Below are 27,429 nucleotides of genomic sequence, written 5' to 3' on the forward strand. Positions count from 1 at the left end.
ACACCGTGCAGAAATTAATATATTGCTTCTGGGCATACTACAGTCATGAAACGTATCAAGTATGATCAAGGCAAAAGCACACTTCAGATCTATTAAAAATGACATCCATATTTGTTTATAAAATAAACTGGTACGCACAGTGATATGCAGATACCTATAAAAACATTAATGTGGAAGTACATTGGTATAAATGATAATGTTTTCACAAGGGACGACAACGCTGTTTTTTCACATGGTGTGGGGCAGCGCTGTAGTACATCATTTCTGGAGAGAGGTTACTGAACACCTGGCAGGGTCTTTGGACCAGGTGGGACTTTGCACCCTCGATAGCTGCTTACTGGGGCTCTTTTCCTCACCCATAACAGGACGAAGCTGTCATCAGAGTTCTAGACTTAGGCCCTCATTATGAATTTGGGGCAAAGTTCCGATCCCTGTGTCAACTTGTGTTGGCACTGGGATTGTGTAAGGATTGTGATGTTTTATATGGTATGGTTGTGCGACCACACCATGTAATACACCTGCACAACTGTTTGGGTCCAGTCAGCTTGTTTGTGACACCTTCAGCTCGACCCTGGTAGCTGCGCCTTCAAGCAGTAAGGCTTAAACTAAGGGCCCCGTGTAAAGCACAGCACCGAGAAGCACCAAACAGCCAAATAAGAAAGGCATACAACACAAAAGAAATCTGAGACCAACTTATAAAAATAGATTATAATTTGTATGAATTTTAGACACCTGGATGAGCAACATCCACCAGAGGGTTCCAGAGATATAGATTTTCAATAAAACTTAAATCTCAGCTTTTTAATCCAAAGCGCAAACAAGCATTTGGTAACTGTAAAGTTTAGAAACTTTTGAAAAGTTTCAAAACATTGTGTTCGGCTTCTCCGGCTCGACCATATCTGTCAGGGAGAAGGTCAGGGGGCCACTACGGAGTTTTTGAACAGTTACCTGGTCACCCAAGCCATGTAAAGTCCAGTTCCACACTTTACATCAAGACCGCCATAGGCTTCAATGAAGTGGTCCTGATGCTGAGGATGCTGAAAGATGCTTTGGGTGCTGTGCGGTCGATGGAAATGGCCTTGTGGTCATTCCGCAGTCCACGGGCAAACTGGGGCAACTTGGCACAGGAGCCGATATCCCTCAAAGTCCTCTTTGAGTCAGTATATGGCGAGCTGTGGCTGAGCTACCAATCTCCGTACACAATGGGCCCAGTGGTATTCTTTAGTGAAGGCTGATGTGCCTCTTTGGTTCCCAATATGAACTCAGAGGAACCTCCTGGGATGAGCTTCTTTTGGTCTGCGAGCATTGGTCACTTCGTTCGCCCAGTGGTGTTCAGCATCGATTTGCAGAATGTGGCCTCCGACTTGCCGGTGTGGGCTTCTTCTGCTTCATCTTTGATGGCCATGGTTCCGGGGGAGTTCAGCCAAGGGACTCTACAGTCACTTCTTTGTTCTTGGGCTTGGAAGTATCTTTTCCATGAGCCAGGAGCCACAGGCACAGTTCTATCATCCCTAGCCCAAGATGTGACAGGTGCAGTCAAACAGGCCATGTACCCTCTCTTGCCAGGTCCAGGGATCAGCAGGGCAGTCCTTCTTTGGTACTTCCTTGAATGTTAGGACCTTGGTAGCTCACCCTAAAGTTGTGGCAACTGGCGGGTCCTCTTTGTTCCCACCGCCAGCCTGTCTATTTGAACAAAGGGGCAATTCTTCAGGAGTGAAGACTCCCGCCAAAGACTCGCCTTTTGGGCCAACACCCTGAGTGGCTCCCTGAAGGTTGAGGTAACTCCTCTCCCTGTAGCAGGCATCTATTGTTCCTGAGCTTGAGAATCATTCACACTCCTCCCCGGGAGGGCAGAAGGCTGTCTGGTGGCCAGCAACTGTGCAAGGCCACTGGACAAACTGTGCAAAAGAGTGGCAACTTTCTAAAACTTACATTTCCTTAACAGTGACATTAAATTCGACTTGGGCATCAAGGTAGGGTTTTATGCTACTATTAATTTGATACCTTGAAGTACTCGTTTTAGTAGTACCATTCAGAAGTTAGCCGTCTGAGAGGTCAACCGGTAACTCTGTGTTAGCCAATAGGGCTACTAACGTTTCCACAGCAAAAACAACAATTTGGAAGTTTTGTTGTTCGGAATTATTTAAAGTATATCTCCTACTTAATATATAGCTCCCTGCCTTAGAGCTTTGTAGGCCTTCCTTAGTGGAGACATATATATCGTTAAGGGAATTGTGGAGTTTGCCATTGGTTTAAATTGCAAAGTTGAACTAGCAGTTTAAAAGTGCTTTTCCGGGCTGCAGTGGCAGGCTTCGAGCCATTTTGTACATTGTCCCACACAGGGTGGTACTGTCAGTGCTGTAGCCCTGGGGGGACACTCTCTTTCCCCCTCACAAATTCTGGTAGGTCAAACCTGCTCAAATATATTGGGGGGGAGGGGTTGGACTGGGAAAAAAGGCAAGACATGCAGAATTCAGTGTGTAAACATGTGAGTCTGCATGTTATGCCAGATCGTCTGATTAAAAAGTCAGAATAGGAAGTATTTACCTCACATGATAAATACCTCACCCTCGGGTAATGTTATTTACCACATGTGGTAAATACCCTACCCTAATCCGACACATTTGTAATGACTGCCTGGGAGTTTGTGTTGGCAGAAACAGCTATATCAACGGAGTGGGGATCAGTGGAGGCCCCCAAGGAGCAAGTGGTAGAAAGAGGTGGAGGAACGAGAAGGTGAGAGCCTCGCGCGGCTCAGGGCGGAGAGACGCGACATTCGGAGGCGTCCAATGGCGCATCTCTGAGGTGAAGCGCTGCTGTCGTTTGTGAGGTGAAGAATGGACAGGGTCCGATAAGATGGGGTGCGGTGGATAGAGCAGAGGGGTTTGAGTCTTGGAATTCCTCTACATCCAGACACGAGCTCTAAAGGAAGAGACTGACCAGTGCTGCTCCCTCCTGGGCTCCCAGGCTCCAGGTGTGGACCAAATAAATCTCATTAACAGGAGATGAAAAATGGGACCTTTTCACCGCATCTAAATTCCGAAGACGCAACTGCGGTGGTCGCCACCTGAAGGTACAGAGGTCCTTTACTAAAAGTCTCACACCTTTAGATCCATCCTGCCTATAGGACTCCTGCGCTCCTCTGTTTGCTGCACTCACACAGAGCCTCAAACTCTCTTTTGATGGACTCTGATGCACAAGCTGGGTGTGTGGTGGTTCATAAATCCCTATTAAAGGCTGCACGGGCTCTTTTTAACGCGTCTTCCACCTTTACGTCCACAGCACCCTAGGGCAGGCGATCTCCTGTCATCAGATCTGAGCACACACTAGCAAGTAAGGATTTTACTCTAACAGACTGTGGAAATTCTGCATCAAATCTCTCCAAAGGATATCTTTTGGATCTCAGACATTCCGAGTCTTGACTGTCTTTCCATTCTTGCTTGAGACTGGCCCGAGAGCCCTAGGCCGAGGGAGAGGTCACAGACTGCTGGGCTGTGTGTCTTGAAGAAGTCATCAGGGCTTTCACAGCAGCTGGTCTCTCACAGTCCAATGTCTCCCTCATTTGTTGTACCACCTCCTGGCCTGAAATGTCCCTTAAAGGTGGTGGGTAATGCAGCCAGAGTTACATATGTGTTGCTGCCAGGATCCTCCCAGGTACCTGCCCCAGTGTCAGTGGTCTCCATGATGGCTCGTCCCTTGGTGCTCATTTGCATCTGTGGGGACACGTGTGTGCACCTATCCAATATGACCAATGGAAAGCGACAGGGCATCTTGAGGGTTATTTTCACTGTCGGTCAAGGATGATGGGTATTTCCTCTTCCTGAAGGATGCACACGTGCGCTGTCCGGCCCCCACATCCCTCCCCTTGCATCTCATACCTCGGGTCCTGCAGACTAGTAATAATTGAACTTACCACATGCGCCCCTTCATAGCACAGGATGAGTAGTGTGTGGCAGTGGTGGCAGAGATCATCACCAGTTATGTTTGTGCCCACAGATGGCTGTGCAAGAGCTGTGTGTCCCAATTGTAATTCGAAGGCTAAAGAGGTTGGTAGGTGAGGCAGAGGGGTGCGAGGGAGTGAGAGAACGAACGAGTCTGTCTGTGTGTGTACATGTGACTTTGTATGCACCTGTGTGTGCGTTTACATGTGACGTTGTGCACATCTGTGTGTGTGTGTATGTAACTTTGCGTACACTTTTGTGTGTGTGTACATGTGACTTTGCGTGCACCTGTGTGTGTGGACATGTGACTTTGCGTGCACCTTTGTGTGAACATGTGACTTTGCGTGCACCTTTGTGTGAACATGTGACTTTGCATGCACCTGTGTGTGTGTGTGGAAGCTGATGACATCTTTTCCCATGGGGCAAGTTTAAGTTGGCTCCTCAGTTCCCACTGGGCATGTGGAGCTGGGCAGTACCAATTACTGGCACGCGGAACTGACAAGCAGAACATGCCTGATGCTGGACAGTGCACACTGGAAATCCTAAAACACTGGCTCTTCACTGTTGATGTTCTGCATTTGGGGGAGGGTCTTCCCAAGCCTCCACCAATGTCTTCAAATGCTATCCTGTTTTGCCCAGAGGCGCTGGCCCAGTGCACTAGTAAATGGAGCGTTGACTACTAATCCTGCTTTGGAATCTCCTTTACAACCACCACTAACAGACAAAGACGGTTCATGGATGGTTGGAGGCCCCAGTGGCATTAAAGTGTTCTTTGGGAGTTTGGGTAGATGTGTAAGACTGAGCAAGTGTGAAACTCAGGGATACAAGGATGAAAGTTTGGCAGGTCACCAGGGGGGCTTTTGGGGAGTCTAAAATCCTTCCACAGCCCAGCTCTGGAAGCTCCTGAGAATGGTAGGTCTGCACTCAGTACCAGCACTCACCTCTACTGAATATTTCCACTTTGGTTCCAGATCCGATGAGCCGAAGCAGAACCTGTCGATGAAAGTGTCCAAGTCCCTGGAGCAGAGTCTGCAGAAGCTGGACCTGGGCGCCGAGAAGCAGGCAGTGAACCCCGGTAAGAGCTGACCTGCTGGATAGAGGGTTTGTTTGTTAAGTGAGATCAGTGCTGGTGAATGAGAACCCATCTAGAGAGATCAGTGCAGGGATAGGAGAAGGGCTTCTCTCAATAGCTCACTCAGGAGCAGTGGGGCACCTCGGTACAAAGAGGTCAGTGTTGGGAGTTAGCTGGAAAAAACATAGAGCAATGTCAGTCATCTACCTGTGACAGGTAGAGGGCCTACTGGGAGTTAGAGTATAGAGACACAAATTATATCACACACATGGAGCTGTGTGCAGAGTTTAGTTATCTATGTTGTGGAGCTTAGCAACACCCTCGGCTGATACAATGGAATAGCCCCTAGGCTTTAACTGCTGGTTTGTATCCGATTCTTAAATGTGAGTTAGAACCATTATCTGTATCAAACTGGTGAATTAAGTGAACTGTAGGGAACTGTAAGAATTAGAATATATAATTATACATTTCAAAACAAATTACTTCAATGTATTTATATATGGAGCAGTATTTGTATAATGTGAACCAAACTGGGAACAAATGAGCGGCGAGTCAGAGTTTGTCACTCGATAGTCTACGCAAACTCTTGTTGGTCCATCAGATGTCAGAACTACCATCATGGGACATGCCATAAATGGATCTGACAATCCCACCTGCTGTGTGATCACTTTACAAGAACCATGAGTCCACAGTGTGATCATGATACTCACCATCTTTGATCATATCAGGACAGCTAGAGAAAGTGTTGCTAAAACTGCTAACTATCCACCACAGCTCCTTTACCCGGGTTGTATTAATTCTTCAGCGAATATCAAATGAGCCGCAGTGGATCATCTGAAGCCTGGTGCAGTGGATCCAAAATGGTGTCTTCTTCCGGCTGCACACAACACGCTCATCAATAATGCGGCATCAATGTGTCCACATCACATGCGTGTGTGAATCCTTGCATCTCTAGGAGAACCAGTTCAGGTGGTTCTGGTACGAACCGCAGGAGCCACTCATATCCACATTGGCAATGAACTTGGGTATCTTCCCCCATTAGTGCCGGTGTCTCAACGCCGGCACCAACGACAGTCAACCACATGGATTCCGGCGCTTTATAGTTCCCATACATACATACATGGTGGTGCTGCCTGTCTAATTTTGAGATGAGCACCACAGCAGTGTTTAATTATTCAATATACATTAAAAATGAATAATACTTACTGTCCTTGCCATTTTTATAGCTTTGGTTGACCTGCAATAGTTGTAGAAGTTGTGTTGCTACTGTCACTGTCAGCACTGGCAGGGCAATGGGTCGTGCATGCCTCAGTTGTCTCCTTAGAAGGGCCCTGGCACTTCCGTTTTTACAAATTCAGCACTACAGAGACGTAATAAGTAATGACCGCTTCCTTTCCTTGCAGCGGACTCCTGCACCACTGTAGTGGTTGGTACCACGTGTAAGAACTCCGGGTGCCGAGAGGTGAGTTACTAGCCCATCACAGGCCTGCAGTGATACAACCAGGCATGTAGAAATGTACAGGTATGTGCAGGCACACACTCCAGATAGGGATTTAGCAAAATCCAGGTATAATACAGGTTCACACACACAGGCAGGCACTATAGTGTGTGGGCAACCGGCCAAGCAGCTGCCACCTCTGTACCTGTATGACATAAGTGCACTCACCACTACTTGCAGCAAAAAGATGGGCACCGGAAGTGGAGCGACAGCAAAGAAAGCTGAGAGACAGTCACAGGAAGTGGGGAGACAGCAAGGGGAATAGAGCGACAATCATAGGAAGTGGGGAGAGAGCAAAGGAAGCTGAGAGGCAGTCACAGGAAGTGGGGAAACAGCAAAGGAAGCTGAGAGACAGTCACAGGAAGTGGGGAGACAGTAATGGAAGCTGAGAGACAGTCACAGGAAATGGGAAGAGAGCAGAGGAAGGTGAGAGACAGTCACGGGAAGTGGATAGATAGCAATCAGAGCTGAGAGACAGTCACAGGAAGTGTAGAAACAGCAAAGGAGACTGAGAAACAGTCACAGAAAGTGGGGAGACAGTAATGGAAGCTGAGAGACAGTCACAGGAAATGGGAAGAGAGCAGAGGAAGCTGAGAGACAGTCACAGGAAGTGGATAGACAGCAATCAGAGCTGAGAGACAGTCACAGGAAGTGAGGAAACAGCAAAGGAAGCTGGGACGAACTTATAGGAATGCAGAGGAAGCAAAGGAAGCCGGGAGACAGTCAGGAATGGTGACACAACAAAGGAAGCTGCGAGACAGTCGCAGGAATGATGACACAGCAAAGGAAGCTGAGAGACAGTCACAGTAAAAGGGGGGATAGCAAAGAAAGCTCAGAGGCAGTCACTTGAAATGAGGAGACAGCAAAGGAAGCTGCGAGACAGTCACAGAAATTTACAGGCAGCAAAACAAGCCAAGAGACAGTCACAGGAAGCAGAGAGACAACAAAGGAAATCGAGAGACAGTCACAGGAATCGAAGAGGTAGTCATGGGACCCACAGGGGTAGGAGAGGTACTCGATCATCACACTGTTTGTAAGAGTGTCTCTTTGTCAGTCCTATCAAGGTGCTGAGAGTGACGTGGAAGTCTGTATCCACCACCCCGGGGTGCCCGTCTTCCATGAGGGGTAAGTGCCTGAACCTGTCTTTTCCTCCTCTTTTCACCTTTGCACCCTCACCCTTCTCCGTCACTTCCTTCTTCCCCCATCACATTCCTCCTTCCACCGTTCCTGCCCCCTTGTCCCATCATGGTCATCCGTCACTCTTGGACTTCATAGCGCCCACTGACACCACCTTAGGTGCAAAGTGAGCTAAAGAATGATGATGGATTCAACTCAAATCTGTGACTGGGGGTGAGTGTCTGAAAAGTTTCAGCACTCCGTCCATCATCTCCTTGTGTTTGCTTTGCTCACCCTAAGTTGGCATTGTATGCCATTGGGTGGGTCCCTTGCTCACTCTACCCCTGGATTCAAGCTAGTCTAGCTGATATGGGGTGTTACCCTGAAACCAGTCCCAGGATGCTTGTTTCTGGTATAGGGAAAACCTGGCTTGGTAGTTCGGGCTGGACTGTTCCCATAAGGCACAGGAGCAAGACTGATTTGCATATGGCTGGGACTAAACTGGGTGGCAAAGTGAGCTAAAGAACGATGATGGATGCAACTTAGATCTGTGACTGGGGGTGAGTGTCTGAAAATTTTCAGTGCTCCCTCCATCATCTCCTTGTGTTTTCTTTGTTCGCTGTAAGTTGGCAGGGTATGCCCAGACGTGGGTCCCTTGCTCACTTTGCCACTGGATTCAAGCTAGCCTGGCCAATGAGTGGTGTTATCCCAAAACTGGTCCCAGGATGCTTGTTTCTGGTCCAGGGAAAACCTGACTTGGCCGTTCGGGCTGGACTCTACCCTTAAGGCACAGGGTCAAGACTGATTTGCATATGGCTGGGTCTAAACTGGGGAAGCAAAAGGAGCTAAAGAACGATGATGGAATCAACCCAGATCAGTGACTGGGGGTGAGTGTCTGAAAAGTTTCAGCGCTCCCTCCATCATCTCCTTGTGTTTGCTCAGTTCAGACATACCCAGCTGGGGTACCATCCTGTCCCAAACTCTGACGTACTTGTGTCAAGCATCTTGTCAACCACCTTAACGTGCCTTTTGAAGGTCATGATGTTAAGATAAACTTCATGGGTGAGATCAGTAGTTTAGTTTCTTAGTGTTTTGGGAGTAACCAGGTGGAGGCTCCTGAGAAGAGGCCTCACAGTCTCCTTGGAAGGGATGAACACCTTCGGTTCCTTGAGGCAGCAGTGGCCTTGTGTTCTCCTGGTCCTTTCCAGATCTCACCACTATTGATTATTGATGAGCTAGGACACAGCCCAAAGCAAGGCCAGAGGCTCTGATGATGGCTGTGCATTCTCTATCTCATTACTCAACCCTAGAACCTTATATCTTTTTAACCATGATGGTCCCACACTTCTAAAAGCCAAATCTATCAATGTTATCAACTGAGCCTTTCAGAAAGAAATGGGTTAGTTGACACCACCACCTCAGTTCACCCACCCCAGTGACAGCCCCCATGAAATAGATGGAAAAGGGGTACATCTCACGCACACAGACACACACATTTTTAGCCCATCTCCGCATCTTGACCCACATGCTACCCTTCTTGTAGCCCATATCTCCCATTCATGCCTGTTTGTCTCCCATGTCACCCCTGTTTCTGTGTCTCCTCAGCATGAAATACTGGAGCTGCTGCTGCATCAAGACCACAGACTTCAATGAATTTCTGGAGCAAAAAGGGTGCACGAATGGGCATCACACCTGGACCAAGAAGGTAAGGAGCTTCCCAGAGAGCCACCATAACACAAGGGGAGCTACACCTTGACCAGGAAGGCTTGTGTCCGTCCCTCAGATGTATGTGGTGGTATATGTATCTGTCTGCCTTTGTAGGTGGGAGCACCTGCTGCGTGTACTCCTGTGACCTCGGGTTTGGTGTCATTCTGTGCTTGAATGGGTGCACGACACACAGTTTCCTCCAGCCTGTGGCAGGCTGCAATCTTTTGGTGTGGGACACTTGCAGGTAGTCTTACCCATGTATGTCACTCGCAGTCTTCGTTGGTGGGGGTGGGTGTAAGGAAACGGGCCCCTAATTGTGTGTCTTGTACAAGTAATGGGTCCACATTCACCCCATCACTAGGAACTTAGCAGCCCATTGTAGTGCTTGACTCTCTCAGGGTAGCGAAACAGAGCAGTCCACGGCCTACTCAGGGGAGGTAGTCAGGCTCGGAATCACTATTCACCGATACGCAATAATAACACTCAATAAATGATTGTCCAGTCGGTGCTTTTTCTTTAAAAAAAGGAAAAGTACATTTAATACACACACACACACGCACACTCGTACATGCACATGCACACACACTCACACACCTACCTACCTTAATACTATGCAGTAATTTACAAATATACATATGGCTGGTGGAAATACATTTGGCAACATTACATTCGACCCCTAAAGTGTCATGGCCCCTCAAAGTACAGTACCCCCCTGTCTGTACAAAATAGCACATAACCATATAGGAGAGTGCCAGTTCAAATCATGTCAGTGTTACCAGATTCAAAGACCAGGATAACATGTCATAATAGATCATTCCATCACTGACTAAAGTCACCATAATCCATCTGCAGTCATTATAAGTAATGAAGCTTTGTAACCTTGTGCACACATTATAATTAATAGATCATTGCAGCCCATCGGGACAAATCCCTACTGTCAACAACACACCTTCAAATAAAGCATTGTAAACAACACTGTTAAATTATACATGGTACAAACATGACAAATACAACCATAGATCTAGCCATTAGAGGGCACTGCACTTCCAGCTATAGAGCAAAAGTTCCAGCCATGAGAATGCTGTTAAATGAAGGAAAATCCTAGAGTGGCCATCCTTTCTTTGACCCTGTCAACTTAGGGTCAGTACTTTTAAAAACGTTCCTTGGGGGTGGGGGGATCTGCTGCACTCCTGCAGCCCCCCCACACTCTTTCAATCATGGGTGGTGGCCCTGATGTCCTAGGGCCACCACCAGCAGTAGAAAGACTTTGGTAAACTGCAGACCTGCAGGGCATTATGGGGCCCTCCCTGGCAGGAGAATGAATTTTTAATGAGCGTCTGAAACCTCATTCCTTTTGTTGTTGCCAGAGATGGGGTCCCGGGCCCCCTTTCTCACTACTTGTGGGGTGCAATGGCATGCCCCAATTCCTCTTGCAGCAGTGGCTCAGGTATAGGGTCCTTTTGCCTACGAACGTAAACTGGTCTCAGGGTTGGGACCCACAAGACTCAGGAGCTCTGTGGAGGGGCCCCACACACGCTCCCTCCCAGGGTTCTTAAATCACAATTATCCTTGTGTCGATCCTGGGGGATTCTTGACCTTGAGCAGTAGAGCTCCCCGTGCTCTATGTCCGCACTCCTTCTTTCCTGCATATTCCTGCATTTCCTGCACGTCCAATTGGTCTGATCTGAGTGATCTTGGGCTCATTTTGCTCCTGGTGATGAGCCCTAGCTGCCAGGAGTCTCTTGGTCCTTAAGGCAGCACACTGTGCAGGGAGCCTGTTCCACTGGTGCCCTGAACTAGCTTTTCTACTTTGGCTTATCCTCTAGGACTTCTTTCCTCCTGGGTAAAGAAGTCCAGTTCTGCCCCCAACTGGTCTGTAGCGGCATAAGGAGACCAGCTTCGCTGGTCCTGGAGAGAGACCCACTGTTCTTGGGGTCAACTGTAGTCAGAGTCCTTAGTCCAAGAGAGCATCAGGGGGTTCCTTCTTACAGCTGTCCGTGGCTGCCACTCTCCAGTCCCAGTGCCCAGCTTTAACAAAAAGCACTCTATCCCCCTTGTGCAAGATGCTTTAATTGGGGATGAAAAGTACTAGAAGCTAGGCACCCCTGGCCAATTCTAGGGTTCCAAATTACCTCTCTGCCCCTATCCCAACCCTCCTGCACAGCATGCTCGGAGAAATCAAAATGGTGCCATCCAGGAGTCACTGGTCACTTCTCCTCTGGGGACTCAGTTCCACCCCTAACTGACATCACTGCCAGGGCCTTTCCCACCAAAATTTCAAAGGGGAGCCCACTCCTGTGTTGGCTCCTGAGGTTGGGCTCCCTCCTTGGTTTATTGGGCCTGGGCTGTGCCAACCCTGGTACAGTGTGACAGTTTATTAACGGATGCAGATTTTCTTGCGCACTCCTTTATCTTTAGGTTCTGACTGTTAATTGCTCCCTTTGTGTGGGGAGGTCTTTGTTCCTGCTGTTGGAAAGGAATGTTATTAACTTGGCCCAGCAGAGCGACAAAAGACTTGGGATCTGATACTGAGCTGAGCCGCAGAAATATGACAATTCTGGATGGTCCAGAAGATGTACATAATAGTTTCTTGAGACTTGCATAATTCATCTTGGTGCACATGTTTCACCCCATGCTGTTATGTTAGTGGACTTGGTATGCCTAAGGGAAGCAAAACTGCACTCTAAGGCAGATTTCTCCCTATGTATATAATGAAGTGTCACTGCAGACAAGACAGTAAACCACACTGACTTTCCCTGTGAGTGTCCACTGGTATTATAAGGCCTACCTAAGGTCAATATCTAACCCTGGAGAGTCTCCTCTGTGCCAGGCTACCTGTGCACAGTTACTGGGCTGCGCACAATGGTAATCTTACACGTGCAGCCCACACATGTGTGCAAACATGTGTGCACACTTTTTCTTGTGTTACCAGCCAAGTGCCCCTTACTCTTGCTGTGTCGGAGTGGCCGTATCTTAAAAGGTAGACACTGGCGGTAAACATGTGCAGTCCATTTACCGCGTGTTTACCGTGGCCGAGTCACCAGTTATGAGGCTCACTCACAGTAAAAAGTCCAAAACCAGACGGTCCAAAAGCGAAAAATCCGGGCAAGTTAAATGGGCAGAACCCATTTTGTTACAGTGGGTTAAATGCAGTCTCCCCTATATATGCATGTCACTGTCTTTGTTTGTTGTTGAGGGATGTCACTCTCTCTGTTTGCTGGTGAGAGAGGGAAGTACTATAATCTCCTCGGGTACATGCGTCTCTCTGCGTTTGTTGGTGGGGGGTGCGTGCCTTGGTTCTCTGAATTCTGTGCCTCACCAGTTCACCTCCATATGTTCACACTTTTACATGCTCTTCCAAGAGCCAATCCCTGGATCAAGTACATGTCAGTAACAGCTGTCTCCTCTGCAGGACCAGAAGGTGGTTTCCTGTCGCCAGGACTGGCATCAAACCAGCACTCACGTGGTGGTCACGGTGTATGCCAAGAACCCCATCCCAGAGCAGAGCAGCATCCAGGCCAACCGCACTGTGGTAAGAATTATGCACTGTGGTAGAGCTGGGGTAGAGTCAGTTACATATCAGGCACACATCTGAAAGTCCAGTGAGACGGGAGATGGGCACATCTTTCTGAAAGCTGCATCCACAGCCTTTCAGTCATTTATGTTCAACAAGATGAAAGCTTTCCTCTGGGACTAGGGCAGTCAGCCGGTTGGGAACATGCACGCAGGGTCTGTTTAGGATGATGCATTCAGTTCAGGGAATTGCAGCTTATTTGGATAGATGTTAAGGGTCACTGAGAGGTTGGATTACTCCGCCTTTCTTTCCAAGAAGAAACATTGAGATACACATTTTGATGATGTAAGAAGTCACTGCGACCCTGGTCTCCTTTCCAAGGAAAAGACCTTTTGCAATAATTGTGCACTCTTCACTAATAATCCTGAGTGCGGATTTTAAGGAGGAAGTACGTATATATATATACATGTGTATGTGAGGTTTGTATAGTGTGAATGTAGGCACAAGGCAGTGGAGCAGGGAACATGGTCAAAGACAAGTATAAAGTCAACAATTGACGGAAGAGGGAGCTGGTTTCGAGGCAGGTAATGGACTGTGATGTAGTGTACTTTAAAGAGGTGAGTCTTAAACTCTTTTCTAAATTGGAGCAGTGCTGGGCACTCCCAATGGATTAGGAACTGTTGTTGTTCCAGATCTTGGGCACATGGGTGGAAAGGCCCTGCTGTCTTGTTCTACATTTGTCAGTCTGCAGTCTGATGGTGTCCTGGTTGAGGGTGTGCCGAGAGCCACCAGAGATGGTGAGCTTGTCTGCAGGAAAAGCGGGGATGCTGGTCGTGATGGCTTTGTAAATGATGCATCTGGTTTAGGAGATGCTGTAAAGGGAGCCAGGAGCCTTCAGGCCCTGAATGAGACACACTGCAGCGTGTAGGATGCCCATAAGGGATGCCAGTGTGGAGTCTGGGAGGCCATTGAGTAGGAAGTTACCACCATCTAGATGTGAAAGTTTGGCTACTTGACCAGCAGTTCGAAAGACGCTTCTTGGACGAAATGGTTTCACTTTCTTTAAAAGAGAGAGTTGGAACCAGGTCATCTGTTTTTTGGCAATGTGTTCCTTGAGGGTGAGACTGATGTCCAGGGTGAAGCTAGGTGACTTGGCAATGGGTGAAACTTTGGGTTCAAAGCCACCAAGAGTCATACCATTGAGCCAGGCTTGTGTTAGTGGTGGGCACTGGACACCCACACCAAGGGCGATGGGCCATGTTAAAGGACTCCAGGGCCTCTGGAGCATTCTGGGATGTACAGCTGCTTCCCCTCAGGCGTGTTCATTTGTAGCAAGTGTCCTGTGGGTGTGATTCGCGAGGTATCGGTGAAAACGAATAACTCACTTTAGTAACTCAACGTCATCCTTCAGTGGGCCCAGAGCCATCCCTTCTGCTGTGGTTGTGTGCACACCTGCCAGCTCTGTAGGATGGACATGTGCACAGGTCTCCTCTGTAGCACTGAGCCACGTGCTCTGGTTTAGCTACACTGATGGAGGACCCCCCCCCAAACCCACCAGGGGTGTGAAGGCAGGGGGCCTAAGGGATGAGATCACTACAGTGAGGGACTTATTCTGTCCCACAGGACAGTATGTCCTTAGGTGGGGCTCGGCCCCCCAAGGGTGTGAAGGCAGGGGTGAGATTACCGCAGTGAGGCATTCATTCTGTCCCACAGGACAGCGCGTCCATTGGTGGGGCTCGGCCCCCCCAGGGGTGTGAAGGCAGGGGGGCCTGACGGATGAGATCACTGCAGTGAGGCATTTATTCTGTCCCACAGGACAGTGCGTCCATTGGTGGGGCTCGGACCCCCAGGGGTGTGAAAGCAGAGGGGGCCTGAGGGATGAGATCACTGCAGTGAGGCATTTATTCTGTCCCACAGGACAGTGCGTCCATTGGTGGGGCTCGGACCCCCAGGGGTGTGAAAGCAGAGGGGGCCTGAGGGATGAGATCACTGCAGTGAGAGACTGATGCAATTACTGCCGCCAGTAACCGATTCATTCGCATAGGACAGTGTCTCCGAAGGTGGGACAGTGTCTCCAAAGGTGGGACAATGTCTCTGAAGGTGGGACAGCGTCTCCGAAGGTGGGACAGTGTCTCCAAAGGTGGGACAATGTCTCTGAAGGCGGGACAGTGTCTCTGAAGGTGGGACAGTATCTCCAAAGGTGGGACAGTGTCTCCAATGGTGGGACAGTGTTGTCAGATACCGGCCTCCCTACCTCATGGGTGTGAATGCAGAGGGCCCCAAGGAATAGGATTACTGCAGTCGGTAACTGATTCATTCTCATAGGACAGTGTCTCCAAAGGTAGAACAGTGTCTCCGAAGGTGGGACAGTGTCTCCAAAGATGAGGCCTCAGTCAGATTGTGGAGGGACCCCCCAGCCAGGAGCTGCCCTCAGTGACTTCTTGATAGGGGGGTGCTGCACGTGCACGTGGTGTGCAGAGAAATGTTTATTGACTCATGCCTGACCCCCCCCCCCCCCACTCCTGTCCTCTCTCTCCACAGCTCGACATCCACATACCCTTTGAGGGAACCAAAGTCTTCCACAAGGAGCTGGATCTCTGGGGGGTAAGTGTGTGTGTGTTTATTTACATGTTCTTTTTCAGACCACCGCCTTTAGCCTTTTACACGTCAGTTCAACCACCACCAAAGCCAGGTTCCAGCCCCCTCAGTGCCCATCCCAGGGGCGCATGTTTCCAGCCCCCTCAAAGCCCACCCCAGGGGTGTGTGTTTCTAACTCCTTCTAAGCCCACCGCAGGGGCACATGTTTCCAGGTCCCTCATAGCCTACCCCAGGTGCACATGTTTCCAGGTCCCTCAGAGCCCACCCCAGGGGTGCATGTTTCCAGCCCTCCTCAGGGCCCACCCCAAGGGTACGTGTTTCCAGCCCCCTCACAGCCCACCACAGGAGCTTATGTTTCCAGGCCCTTCACAGCCCACCCCAGGGCAGCATGTTTCCAGCCCTCTCAGCACCCATCCTAGGGGCACCTGTTTCCAGCCTCCCTCAGAGCCCAACCAGAGGGGCATGTGTTTCCAGCCCAAACAGAGCCCACCCCAGGGGGTGTGTTTCTAGCCTCCCTCAGACCCACCTCAGGGGCACATGTTTCCAGCCCCCTCAGAGCTCATCCCAGGGGTGTGTATTTCGAGCCCACCCATGTGAGCGTGTTTCTAGCTCCTTCTGAGCCCACCCCAGGGGGTGTGTTTCCAGCCTCCCTCAGACCCACCTCAGGGGCATGTGTTTCCAGCCTCCCTCAGAGCCCACCCAAGGGGGGTGTGTTCTCGGCACAGCCAGGAGTTGTACTTTAAGTCCCAGACTTCCCTTCCGAATGGAGTCCTCATGTCACTAATGTGCAGACGGCTGCACATGTGCATTCCTCGTTACATTTGGTGACAAAGCCAGCCCTCTGGCGACCATTCTTGATGCATCCATCTGTGTGTGTGGGCGTGTGTACACGTGTGCGTCCGTGTGTCTGTTCCTCTCGTTCTATGAATGCCTGTAAGGGTTCCTGTACGCGTGTCACCTGTGAGCAGGTATGAGACATGTCTGCCTGTGAGGAGGTATGAGGTATGTCGCCTATGAGCAGGTATCAGGTGTGTCTGCCTGTGAACAGGTATCAGTTTGTCTGCCTATTAGCAGGTATCAGGCATGTCTGCCTGCGGGCAGGTATCAGACGTGTCTGCCTGTGAGGAGGGATCAGGCGTGTCTGCCTGTGGGCAGGTATCAGGCATGTCTGCCTGTGAGCAGGTATCAGGCGTGTCTGCCTGTGAGCAGGTATGAGGTATGTCTGCCTGTGAGCAGGTAGCAGGTGTTTCTGCCTGTGGGCAGGTATAAGGTGTGTCTGCCTGTAAGCAGGCATCAGGCGTGTCTGCCTTTGGGCAGTTATCAGGCGTTTCTGCCTGTGAGCAGGTATCAGGCGTGTCTGTCTGTGGGCCGGTATCAGGCGTGTCTGCCTGTGAACAGGTATCAGGCGAGTCTACCTGTTAGCAGGTATCAGGTGTGTCTGCCTGTGGGTTGGTATCAGGCGTGTCTGCCTGTCAGCAGGTATCAGGGGTGTCTGCTTGTAAGCAGGTATCAGGTGTGTCTGCGTGTGGGCAGGTATCAGACATGTGTGCCTGTGTGCAGGTATCAGGCGTGTCTGCCTGTGGGCAGGTATCAGGCGTGTCTGCCTGTGAGCAGGTAACAGGGGTGTGCCTGTGAGCAGGTATCAGATGTGTCTGCCTGTGAGCAGGTATCAGGCGTGTCTGCCTGTGAGCAGGTATCAGATGTGTCTGCTTGGGAGCAACCATCAGGCGTGTCTGGTTGTGGGCAGGTATCAGGCGGGTCTGCCATTGGGCAGGTATCAGGCGGGTCTGCCTTTGGGCAGGTATCAGGCATGTCTGCCTGTGAGCAGGTATCAGACGTGTCTGCTTGTGAGCCGCTATCAGGCGTGTCTGCTTCTGCAGGTATCAGGCTTGTCTGCCTGTGGGCAGGTATCAGGCGTGTCTGCCTGTGAGCAGGTATCAGGCGTGTCTGCCTGTGAGCAGGTATCAGACATGTCTGCTTGTGAGCAGCTATCAGGCGTGTCTGCTTGTGGGCAGGTATCAGCGTGTCTGCCTTTGGGCAGGTATCAGGCGCATCTGGCTGTGAGCAGGTATCAGGCGTGTCTGCTTGTGAGCAGGTATCAGACGTGTCTGCTTATGAGCAGCTTTCAGGTGTGTCTGCTTGTGGGATTGTATCAGGCGGGTCTGCCTTTGGGCAGGTATCAGTTGAGTCTGGCTGTGAGCAGGTATCCGAATTGTCTGCCTGTGAGCAGGTATCAGGTGTGTCACCTGTGAGCAGGTATGAGACATGTCTGCCTGTGAGCAGGTATGAGGCATGTCTGCCTGTTAGCAGGTATGAGGCATGTCACCCTTCGAGCAGGTATGAGGTGTGTCTGCCTGTGAGCAGGTATCAGGCGTGCCTGTGAGCAAGTATCAGGTTATTTTGCCTGTAAGCAGTTATGAGGCATGCCTCTCTGTGAGCAGTTATGAGGCATGCCTGCCTGTGAGCAGGTATCAGGTGTGTCTGCCTGTGAGCAGGTACCAGACGTGTCTGCCTGTGGGCAGGTATCCGACATGCCTGCCTATAAGCAGGTATCAGGCCTGTCTGCCTGTAGGTAGGTATCAGGCATGTCTCCCTGTGAGCAGGTATCAGGTGTGTGCCTGTAAGCAGGTATCAGTTGTGTTTGCCTGTGAGCAGGTATAAGACGTGTCTGGTTGTGGGCAGGTATCAGGCGGGTCTGCCATTGGGCAGGTATCAGGCAGGTCTGCCTTCAGGCAGGTATCAGGCGTGTCTGCCTGTGAGCAGGTATCAGACGTGTCTGCTTGTGAGCAGCTATCAGGCGTGTCTGCTTCTGCAGGTATCAGGCGTGTCTGCCTGTGGCCAGGTATCAGGCGTGTCTGCCTGTGAGCAGGTATCAGGCATGTCTGCCTGTGAGCAGGTATCAGACATGTCTGCTTGTGAGCAGCTATCAGGCGTGTCTGCTTGTGGGCAGGTATCAGCGGGTCTGCCTTTGGGCAGGTATCAGGCAGATCTGGCTGTGAGCAGGTATCACGTATGTCTGCCTGTGAGCAGGTATCAGACGTTTCTGCTTGTGAGCAGCTTTCAGGCGTTTCTGCTTGTGGGATGGTATCAGGCGGGTCTGCCTTTGGGCAGGTATCAGGTGAGTCTGCCTGTGAGCAGGTATGAGGCATGTCTGCCTGTTAGCAGGTATGAGGCATGTCTGCCTGTCAGCAGGTATCAGGTGTGTCTACCTGTGAGCAGGTATCAGGTGTGTCTGCCTGTGAGCAGGTATCAGGCATGCCTGTGAGCAAGTATCAGGTGATTATGCCTGTAAGCAATTATGAGGCATGCCTGTCTGTGAGCAGTATGAGGCATGTCTGCCTGTGAGCAGGTATCAGGTGTGTCTGCCTGTGAGCAGGTACCAGACGTGTCTGCCTGTGGGCAGGTATCAGACATGCCTGCCTATAAGCAGGTATCAGGCGTGTCTGCTTGTAGGTAGGTATCAGGCATGTCTGCCTGTGAGCAGGTAGCAGGTGTGTGCCTGTGAGCAGGTATCATGTGTTTACCTGTGAGCAGGTATCATGTGTTTACCTGTGAGCAGGTATCAGACGTGCCTGCCTGTGAGCAGGTATGAGGCAAATCTGCCTGTGAGCAGGTATGAAGTGTCTGCCTGTGAGCAGGTATCAGGCGTGTCTGCTTATGGGCAGATGTCAGGCATGTCTGCCTGTCAGCAGGTATCAGGTCTGTCTGCCTGTGAGCAGGTATCAGGTGTGTCTTCCTGTGAGCAAGTATCAGGTGATTCTGCTTGTAAGCAGGTATAAGGCGTGCCTGCCTGTGAGCAGGTTTCAGGTGTGTCTGCCTATCATCAGGTATCATCCGTGTCTGCCTGTGGGCAGGTATCAAACGTATCTGCCTGTGAGGAGGAATCAGGCTGTCTGCCTGTGGGCAGGTATCAGGCATGTCTGCCTGTGATCAGGTATCAGGCGTGTTTGCCTGTGAGCAGGTATCAGGCGTTTCTGCCTGTGGGCAGGTATCAGGCATGTCTGCCTGTAGGCAGGTATCAGGCGTGTCTTCCTGTGGGCAGTTATCAGGCGTTTCTGCCTGTGAGAAGGTAGCGTGTCTGCCTGTGGGCAGGTATCAGGAGTGTCTGCCTTTGAGCCGGTATCAGGCATGTCTGCGTGTGGGCAGGTCTCAGGCATGTCTGCCTGTGATCAGGTATCAGGCGTGTCTGCCTGTGGGCAGTTATCAGGCGTTTCTGCCTGTGAGCAGGTAGCGTGTCTGCCTGTGGGCAGGTATCAGGCGTGTCTGCGTGTGGGCAGGTATCAGGCATGTCTGCCTGTGGGCAGGTATCAGGTGTGTCTGCCTGTGGGCAGGTATCAGGCGTGTGTGCCTGTGGGCAGGTAGCAGGTGTGTGCCTGTGAGCAGGTATCATGTGTTTACCTGTGAGCAGGTATCATGTGTTTACCTGTGAGCAGGTATCAGACGTGCCTGCCTGTGAGCAGGTATGAGGCAAATCTGCCTGTGAGCAGGTATGAAGTGTCTGCCTGTGAGCAGGTATCAGGCGTGTCTGCTTATGGGCAGATGTCAGGCATGTCTGCCTGTCAGCAGGTATCAGGTCTGTCTGCCTGTGAGCAGGTATCAGGTGTGTCTTCCTGTGAGCAAGTATCAGGTGATTCTGCTTGTAAGCAGGTATAAGGCGTGCCTGCCTGTGAGCAGGTTTCAGGTGTGTCTGCCTATCATCAGGTATCATCCGTGTCTGCCTGTGGGCAGGTATCAAACGTGTCTGCCTGTGAGGAGGAATCAGGCTGTCTGCCTGTGGGCAGGTATCAGGCATGTCTGCCTGTGATCAGGTATCAGGCGTGTTTGCCTGTGAGCAGGTATCAGGCGTTTCTGCCTGTGGGCAGGTATCAGGCATGTCTCCCTGTAGGCAGGTATCAGGCGTGTCTTCCTGTGGGCAGTTATCAGGCGTTTCTGCCTGTGAGAAGGTAGTGTGTCTGCCTGTGGGCAGGTATCAGGAGTGTCTGCCTGTGAGAAGGTATCAGGCATGTCTGCGTGTGGGCAGGTCTCAGGCATGTCTGCCTGTGATCAGGTATCAGGCGTGTCTGCCTGTGGGCAGTTATCAGGCGTTTCTGCCTGTGAGCAGGTAGCGTGTCTGCCTGTGGGCAGGCATCAGGCGTGTCTGCGTGTGGGCAGGCATCAGGCGTGTCTGCGTGTGGGCAGGTATCAGGCATGTCTGCCTGTGGGCAGGTATCAGGTGTGTCTGCCTGTGGGCAGGTATCAGGCATGTGTGCCTGTGGGCAGGTATCAAGTGTGTCTGCCTGTGAACAGGTAGCGTGTCTGCCTGTGGGCAGGTATCAGGCATGTCTGCCTGTGAACAGATGTCAGGGGGGTCTGCCTGTGAGCAGGTATCAGGCGTGTCTGCGTGTGGGCAGGTATCAGGCATTTCTGCATGTGAGCAGGTATTAGGCGTATCTGCCTGTGAGCAGGTATCAGGCGTTTCTGCCTGTGGGCAGGTACCAGGCGTGTCTGCCTGTAGGCAGGTATCAGGCGTGTCTGCCTGTGGGCAGTTATCAGGCGTTTCTGCCTGTGAGCAGGTAGCGTGTCTGCCTGTGGGCAGGTATCAGGCGTGTCTGGGCGTGGGCAGGTATCAGGCATGTCTGCCTGTGGGCAGGTATCAGGCGTGTCTGCCTGTGGGCAGGTATCAGGCGTGTCTGCCTGTGGGCAGGTATCAAGTGTGTCTGCCTGTGAGCAGGTAGCGTGTCTGCCTGTGGGCAGGTATCAGGCATGTCTGCCTGTGAGCAGATATCAGGGGGGTCTGCCTGTGAGCAGGTATCAGGCGTGTCTGCCTTTGAGCAGGTATCAGATGTGTCTGCTTGCGAGCAGCCATAAGGCATGTCTGCTTGTGGGCAGGTATCAGGCATGTCTGCTTGTGGCAGGTATGAGGCGTGTCTGCCCTTGGGCAGGTATCAGGTGTGTCTGCCTGTGAGCAGGTATCAGGCGTGTCTGCTTGTGGGCAGGTATAAGGCGGGTCTGCCATTGGGCAGGTATCAGGGGGGTCTGCCTTTGGGCAGGCATCGGGTGTGTCTCCCTGTGAGCAGGTATCAGGCGAGTCTGCCTGTGAGCAGGTATCAGACGTGTGTGCTTGGGTTCAGTGACTAAATATCGAGGGACATAATATAGAATGCCCAAAATATCGATGCCAAAATATAGAAGGACAGAATATCGACTCCCTATCTACAAACAGGTAAGTACTAAAATATCGATAGCTAAAATATCGAATTTTTTAAATGTATTAAAAATAATATGAAAGTAATTAAATATTAAAAACAATTAAATAAAACATACATAATATAATATAAAAAAGTTTAAAATGTAAACATAATAAAAGTAATGTAAAAAAAGTTGAGATTTTGTTGGATAGTGAGAGCGTAAAAATTACTATTCCCACTCCAGTGAGTGCAACAGTAGGGAAAGCGTTGGATAGTGGGAAGGTAAAAATTATTATTCCCACTCCAGAGAATGTAACAGAGGGAAAGCATTGGATAGCGGGAAGGAAAAAATTACTATTCCCACTCCAGTGAGTACAACAGTAGGGAAAGCGTTGGCTAGTGTAGGGGTAAAAATTACTATTCCCACTCCAGTGAGTGCAACAGTAGGGAAAACGTTGGATAGCGTATGGGTAAAAATTACTATTCCCACTCCAAAGAGTGCAACAGTAGGGAAAGCATTGGATAGCGGGAGAGTAAAAATTACTATTCCCACTCCAGAGAGTGCAACAGTAGGGAAATCATTGGATAGCGGGAGGATAACATTTACTATTCCCACTCCAGAGAGTACAACAGTAGGGAAAGCGTTGGATAGCGTAGGGGTAAACATTACTATTCCCACTCCAGAGAGTGCAACAGTACAGAAAGCATTGGATAGCAGGAAGAGAAAAATTACTATTCCCACTCCAATGAGTGCAACAGTAGGGAAAGCGTTGGATAGCGTAGGGGTAAAAATTACTATTCCCACTCCAGTGAGTGCAACAGTAGGGAAAACGTTGGATAGCTTAGGGGTAAAAATTACTATTCCCACTCCAAAGAGTGCAACAGTAGGGAAAGCGTTGGATAGCGGGAGGATAACATTTACTATTCCCACTCCAGAGAGTGCAACAGTAGGGAAAGCGTTGGATAGCGGGAAGGGAAAAATTACTATTCCCACTCCAGTGAGTGCAACAGTAGGGAAAGCGTTAGATAGCGTAGGGGTAAAAATTACTATTCCGACTCCAGTGAATGCAACAGTAGGGAAAACGCTGGATAGTGTAGGGGTAAAAATTACTATTCCCACTCCAAAGAGTGTAACAGTAGGGAAAGCGTTGGATAGCAGGAGGGTAAAAATTACTATTCCCACTCCAGTGAGTGCAGCAGTAGGGAAAGAGTTGGATAGCGGGAGGGTAAAAAATACTATTCCCACTCCTGAGAGTGCAAAAGTAGGGAAAGTAATGATTTAATTTTAAAATAAGATTACATTAATTATCAATACCAATAAAAAGTTAAATAAAAATAATTACCAATTAATAAAAATTAGTTACCATTGAAAAAATTAATTACCAATTAATAAAAATTAATTGCCAATTAATAATTAATTATGAATTAAATATCAATACATATACATAAACATTATTTACTTTTTTACAATTAATTTACTTCTCACCCAATTCCCCTATAAACCCACAACCCACTCCCAATAATAAAAAATACAATTAACATTATCAATTAATCAATTAATAAAAATTATTTAGCAATTAATAAAAATGAATTACCAATTCATGCTAATTAATTACCAATTAATACTAATTAATTACCAATTAATAATTATCAATTATCAATGCACATAAATAAAAAAATAATATTGACTTTATTACAATTAATTTACTTCCCACTCAATTCCCCTATAAACCCACAACCCACTCCCAATAATAAAAAATACAATTAACATTATCAATTAATCAATTAATAAAAAATATTTAGCAATTAATAAAGATTCATTAGCAATTCATACAAATCAATTGCCCATTAATACAAATTAATTACCAATTAATATTTAATTATCAATTAATTATCAATACACATAAATACAAAAAATCATATTTACTTTATTACAATTAAATTACTTCCCACCCAATTCCCCTATAAACCCACAACCCGCTCCGAATAATAAAAAATACAATTAACATAGTTATCAATTAATCACTTAATATAAATTAATTACCAATTAATACAAATTAACTATCAATTAATAATTAATTATCAATCAAACATATCAATATAATTAATATTTAATTAACCATAATTAAATTACTTCCCACCCTTTTCCCCTATAAACCCACAACCTGCTACGGAATTAAATTACGTAAAAATTAAATTACATAACATTCATTAGTTTAAAAAAATGAAACATACATTACAAAAATAATACATAATTTTAACACATATACTACCATACATAACACTAAAAAAAAATCTATATTATAGATATCTATATTTTAAAATTCAATATTATGGTAATCTATATTTTAAAATTCGATATTATGGAATTCTATATTTTTAAATTCTATATTATGGAAATCGATATTTCATACTCCAATTTCGATATTCTAACCTATCTATATTTTGATAATTCGATATTCTGTCCTATCTATATTTTAGAATCGATATTCTGTCCTGTCTATATTTTGGATTCTATATTTTGGTCGTTCACCGTGTGCTTGTGAGCAGCTTTTAGGCTTGTCTGCTTGTGGGCAGGTATCAGGCGGGTCTGCCTTTGAGCAGGTATCAAGTGTGTCTGCCTGTGAGCAGGTAGCGTGTCTGCCTGTGGGCAGCTATCAGGCGTGTCTGCCTGTGAGCAGATATCAGGGGGGTCTGCCTGTGAGCAGGTATCATGCGTGTCTGCGTGTGAGCAGGTATCAGGCATGTCTGCCTGTGAGCAGATATCAGGCGTGTCTGTCTGTGGGCAGGTATCAGGCGGGTCTGCCTTTGAGCAGGTATCAAGTGTGTCTGCCTGTGAGCAGGTAGCGTGTCTTCCTGTGGGCAGGTATCAGGCGTGTCTGCCTGTGAGCAGGTATCAGGTGTGTGCCTGTGAGCAGGTATCAGATGTGTCTGCCTGTGAGCAGGTATCAAGCGTGTATCTGTCTGTGAGCAGGTATCAGATGTGTCTGCTTGTGAGCAGCCATTAGGCGTGTCTGCTTGTGGGCAGGTATCAGGCGTGTCTGCTTGTGGCAGGTATGAGGCGTGTCAGCCCTTGGGCAGGTATCAGGTGTGTCTGCCAGTGAGCAGGTATCAGGCGTGTCTGCTTGTGAGTAGGTATCAGAGATGTCTGCTTGTGAGCAGCTATCAGGCGTGTCTGCTATTGGGCGGGTATTAGGCATGTCTGCCTTTGGGCAGGTATCAGGCGTGTCTCCTTGTGAGCAGGTATCAGGCGTTTCTGTCTGTTAGCAGGTATCAGACGTGTCTGCTTGTGAGCAGCTTTCAGGCGTGTCTGCTTTTGGGCAGGTATCAGGCGGGTCTTCCTTTGAGCAGGTATCAGGTGTGTCTGCCTGTGAGCAGGTATCAGGCTTGTGTGCCTGTGAGCAGGTATCAAGCGTGTCTGCCTGTGAGCAGGTATCAGGTTTGTGCCTGTGAGCAGTTATCAGGCCTCTCTGCCTGTGAGCAGGTATCAGGTGTTTGCCTGTGAGCAGGTATCAGACCTGTCTCCCTGTAAACAGGTATCAGACGTGTCTGCCTGTGGGCAAGTACCAGGCATGCCTGCTGTGGGCAGGGACCAGGCATGCCTGCGGTGGGCAGGTACCATACATGGTGGCTGTGATCACACCATCTGTACCACCCTGGCGTGAGTCGCTGAGGTTCTGGCGGGGGCTCTCGTGGATCGCCCTCCCCGTCCCAGGCTACTTTCTGTTCATCCCATTGATTTTTTCATTCTGCTCTGTGGACAACTTCTCAGTCTCCCATCTCTAGCTGAGTGACCTTATGATTATTAACTGAGTAAAATAATTCTTTTGGTTTCTCTCCTTTCTACCCATTCACCTCCAGCCTGTATCTTTGCTGGTTCCAGCTGTCAGAGAGCTACGAGTCGAACCACTTCCTGTCCTCCAAATGTTTGTTTACTTTCCTATGCCAAGTTGGCGACTCTTTGTGTCCCTGCCCGTGCTCAGCTTTTGCATCGTATTTGTTCTCCATTATGGCAGCTGCAATGTATGCCTAGGCCTCAGGGAGCGGAGGGGTGGGTTCCCTTCCAAACCCAAGATGGCCACAAACCCAAGATTGCTGCAAACCCAAGATGGCCGCAAACCTAAGATGGCCGCAAACCCGAGATGGCCACAAACCCAAGATGGCCGTAAACCCAAGATGGCCACAAACCCAAGATGCCTGCTAGCTTACACTAGGCCCCTGGGAAGAAAGAGGTTGTGTTAGTAAAGGGCTCTGGCACAAAGTCTCTCATTGTATCCCGTGCCCTGCTATGTACACCTTACACCTGGCTGTGCAAGAGATGAATCTCTAGTGAGCACTTTCTGTGCTCAGGGCTTGAGTGGGAAGCTGGGGTGCCTGACTGCCCTGTGGTACTGGTGCCACTGTGATCTGTGTTTGGTATACTTTTTTCCCCATGTGGGATACTACTGGAAAGTTGACTGTCCTTTCTCTATGTCTGCAGGTGATCGATATTGATCAGAGCTTTATCAACATGGTGCCATCCAAGGTGGAGATCACGTTGAGGAAGGCCGACCCTGTGACATGGGGCCGGCTGGAGCACCCCCAGAGCCGCACAGCACGCGTGGGCCCTACCGCGATGATGGAGGAAGGCTTTGTAGACCCCACTACGACACTGGAGACACCACGCGAGGAGTGGGAAGACTCTGATGACAGCCTGAGCTGGTCGGAGGATGAGGAGGAGGAAGGCAGTAGAAAGGCAGACTGGGGCAATTCTGAGAAGTGAACTGGGCAACAGGCCAGCATCAGACCCACTGCCTTCGGAGTGCGGAATATAAGAGACTAAAGTGAGGGGCGTGGCTGGAAGGGCTCATTCTTTCAATCAGCAAGGGTGAAGGGGGTATGTGTGTGTGTGTGTGTGTGTGCTAGTGCTAAATGGAGACCATTGTTCATCTCAGCATACCTGCCTTGTTTCATTATCTAGCAATGTCAAGGGTGAAAATCCTCATTTTCTATGCAAGAGGGCTGTGGCTGCTGCTCCCACCTTCACTGAGGAACCATTCATGGAAAGAGCATCTGTTGGTTCGAGGGTAAGGAGCCTCTGTGCAGCCAACAAACTGGGCATCAAATCACAGCTTCTCTGATTCTTCAAAATGGTGTGATCCCGGACAAAATCACTGACTACCAATGCTTCACTTCCCTTCTCTGCCATCGCTGGCAGTGTTTAGAAACAAGCAAACACCAGTATTGAAACTTCAATAAAAAATCTTTGTATTTACTGTAGAAAGCCGATTACTCATTGGAGCTAATCCTCCCACTATCTTGCCAACCTAGCTCCTGGCCTGGTAGGCAAAGTTTCTCTAAGGCAGCCACTTTTACCCCCTCGTTGCGCCGGACCGGGATGGAAGGCAACTTCTGACAATGTGACTTAAGGATCAGCCATTTCAGCACAACACTTGAATCAACAATCCTGTAAAGCTCTCAGAACGATTTAGTAAAATTAAGACAGAGGTTGTGAATAAAAGAAGGCCAAAAGTTCAAAAATGTAATTAGTCAATGCAATGATTTGTAGTTTAAAAGTAACCGTCCATTCTACACTTCATCTGCCTGGACAGACAGCGGAAGTCCATGTAAATTACTCACATGTGGCTACTGGAGGCTTCATCACACTTCAAGAGCACAGCATGACTCCCAGCTCCAGTCTGTCTCTTGCCTTCAGTCTGGCCGGAGGGGGTGAGAGCAAGTCAGGGTTTTTTTTTACAGAGTTTTATATAGCTCGAACTTGACCCCGAAGGTATCGGGTATCAGAGCGCTTTACACAAGTACCAGTTGCGTTACAT

The 27,429-nt window shown here is 49.0% G+C and overlaps 1 protein-coding gene across 1 annotated transcript in view; it reads left to right on the forward strand.

Annotated features, from left to right (window-relative positions):
* LOC146829729 (cysteine and histidine-rich domain-containing protein 1-like) overlaps positions 1-27,136 on the forward strand; it is an 82,193-nt gene extending 55,057 nt beyond the window's left edge. The window contains exons 5-11 of the mRNA XM_085608450.1: positions 4,913-5,016; positions 6,417-6,475; positions 7,566-7,636; positions 9,233-9,332; positions 12,747-12,866; positions 15,390-15,452; positions 26,094-27,136. Of these exons, the coding sequence (XP_085464576.1) occupies positions 4,913-5,016; positions 6,417-6,475; positions 7,566-7,636; positions 9,233-9,332; positions 12,747-12,866; positions 15,390-15,452; positions 26,094-26,375 (799 nt within the window). The 3' untranslated portion in view covers positions 26,376-27,136. The remainder of the gene's footprint in view (positions 1-4,912; positions 5,017-6,416; positions 6,476-7,565; positions 7,637-9,232; positions 9,333-12,746; positions 12,867-15,389; positions 15,453-26,093) is intronic.
* Positions 27,137-27,429: the final 293 nt, after the last annotated feature.

Source organism: Triturus cristatus, chromosome 5_2 (genome assembly GCF_964204655.1).
Source record: "Triturus cristatus chromosome 5_2, aTriCri1.1, whole genome shotgun sequence".
Classification (NCBI taxonomy): Eukaryota; Metazoa; Chordata; class Amphibia; order Caudata; family Salamandridae; genus Triturus; species Triturus cristatus.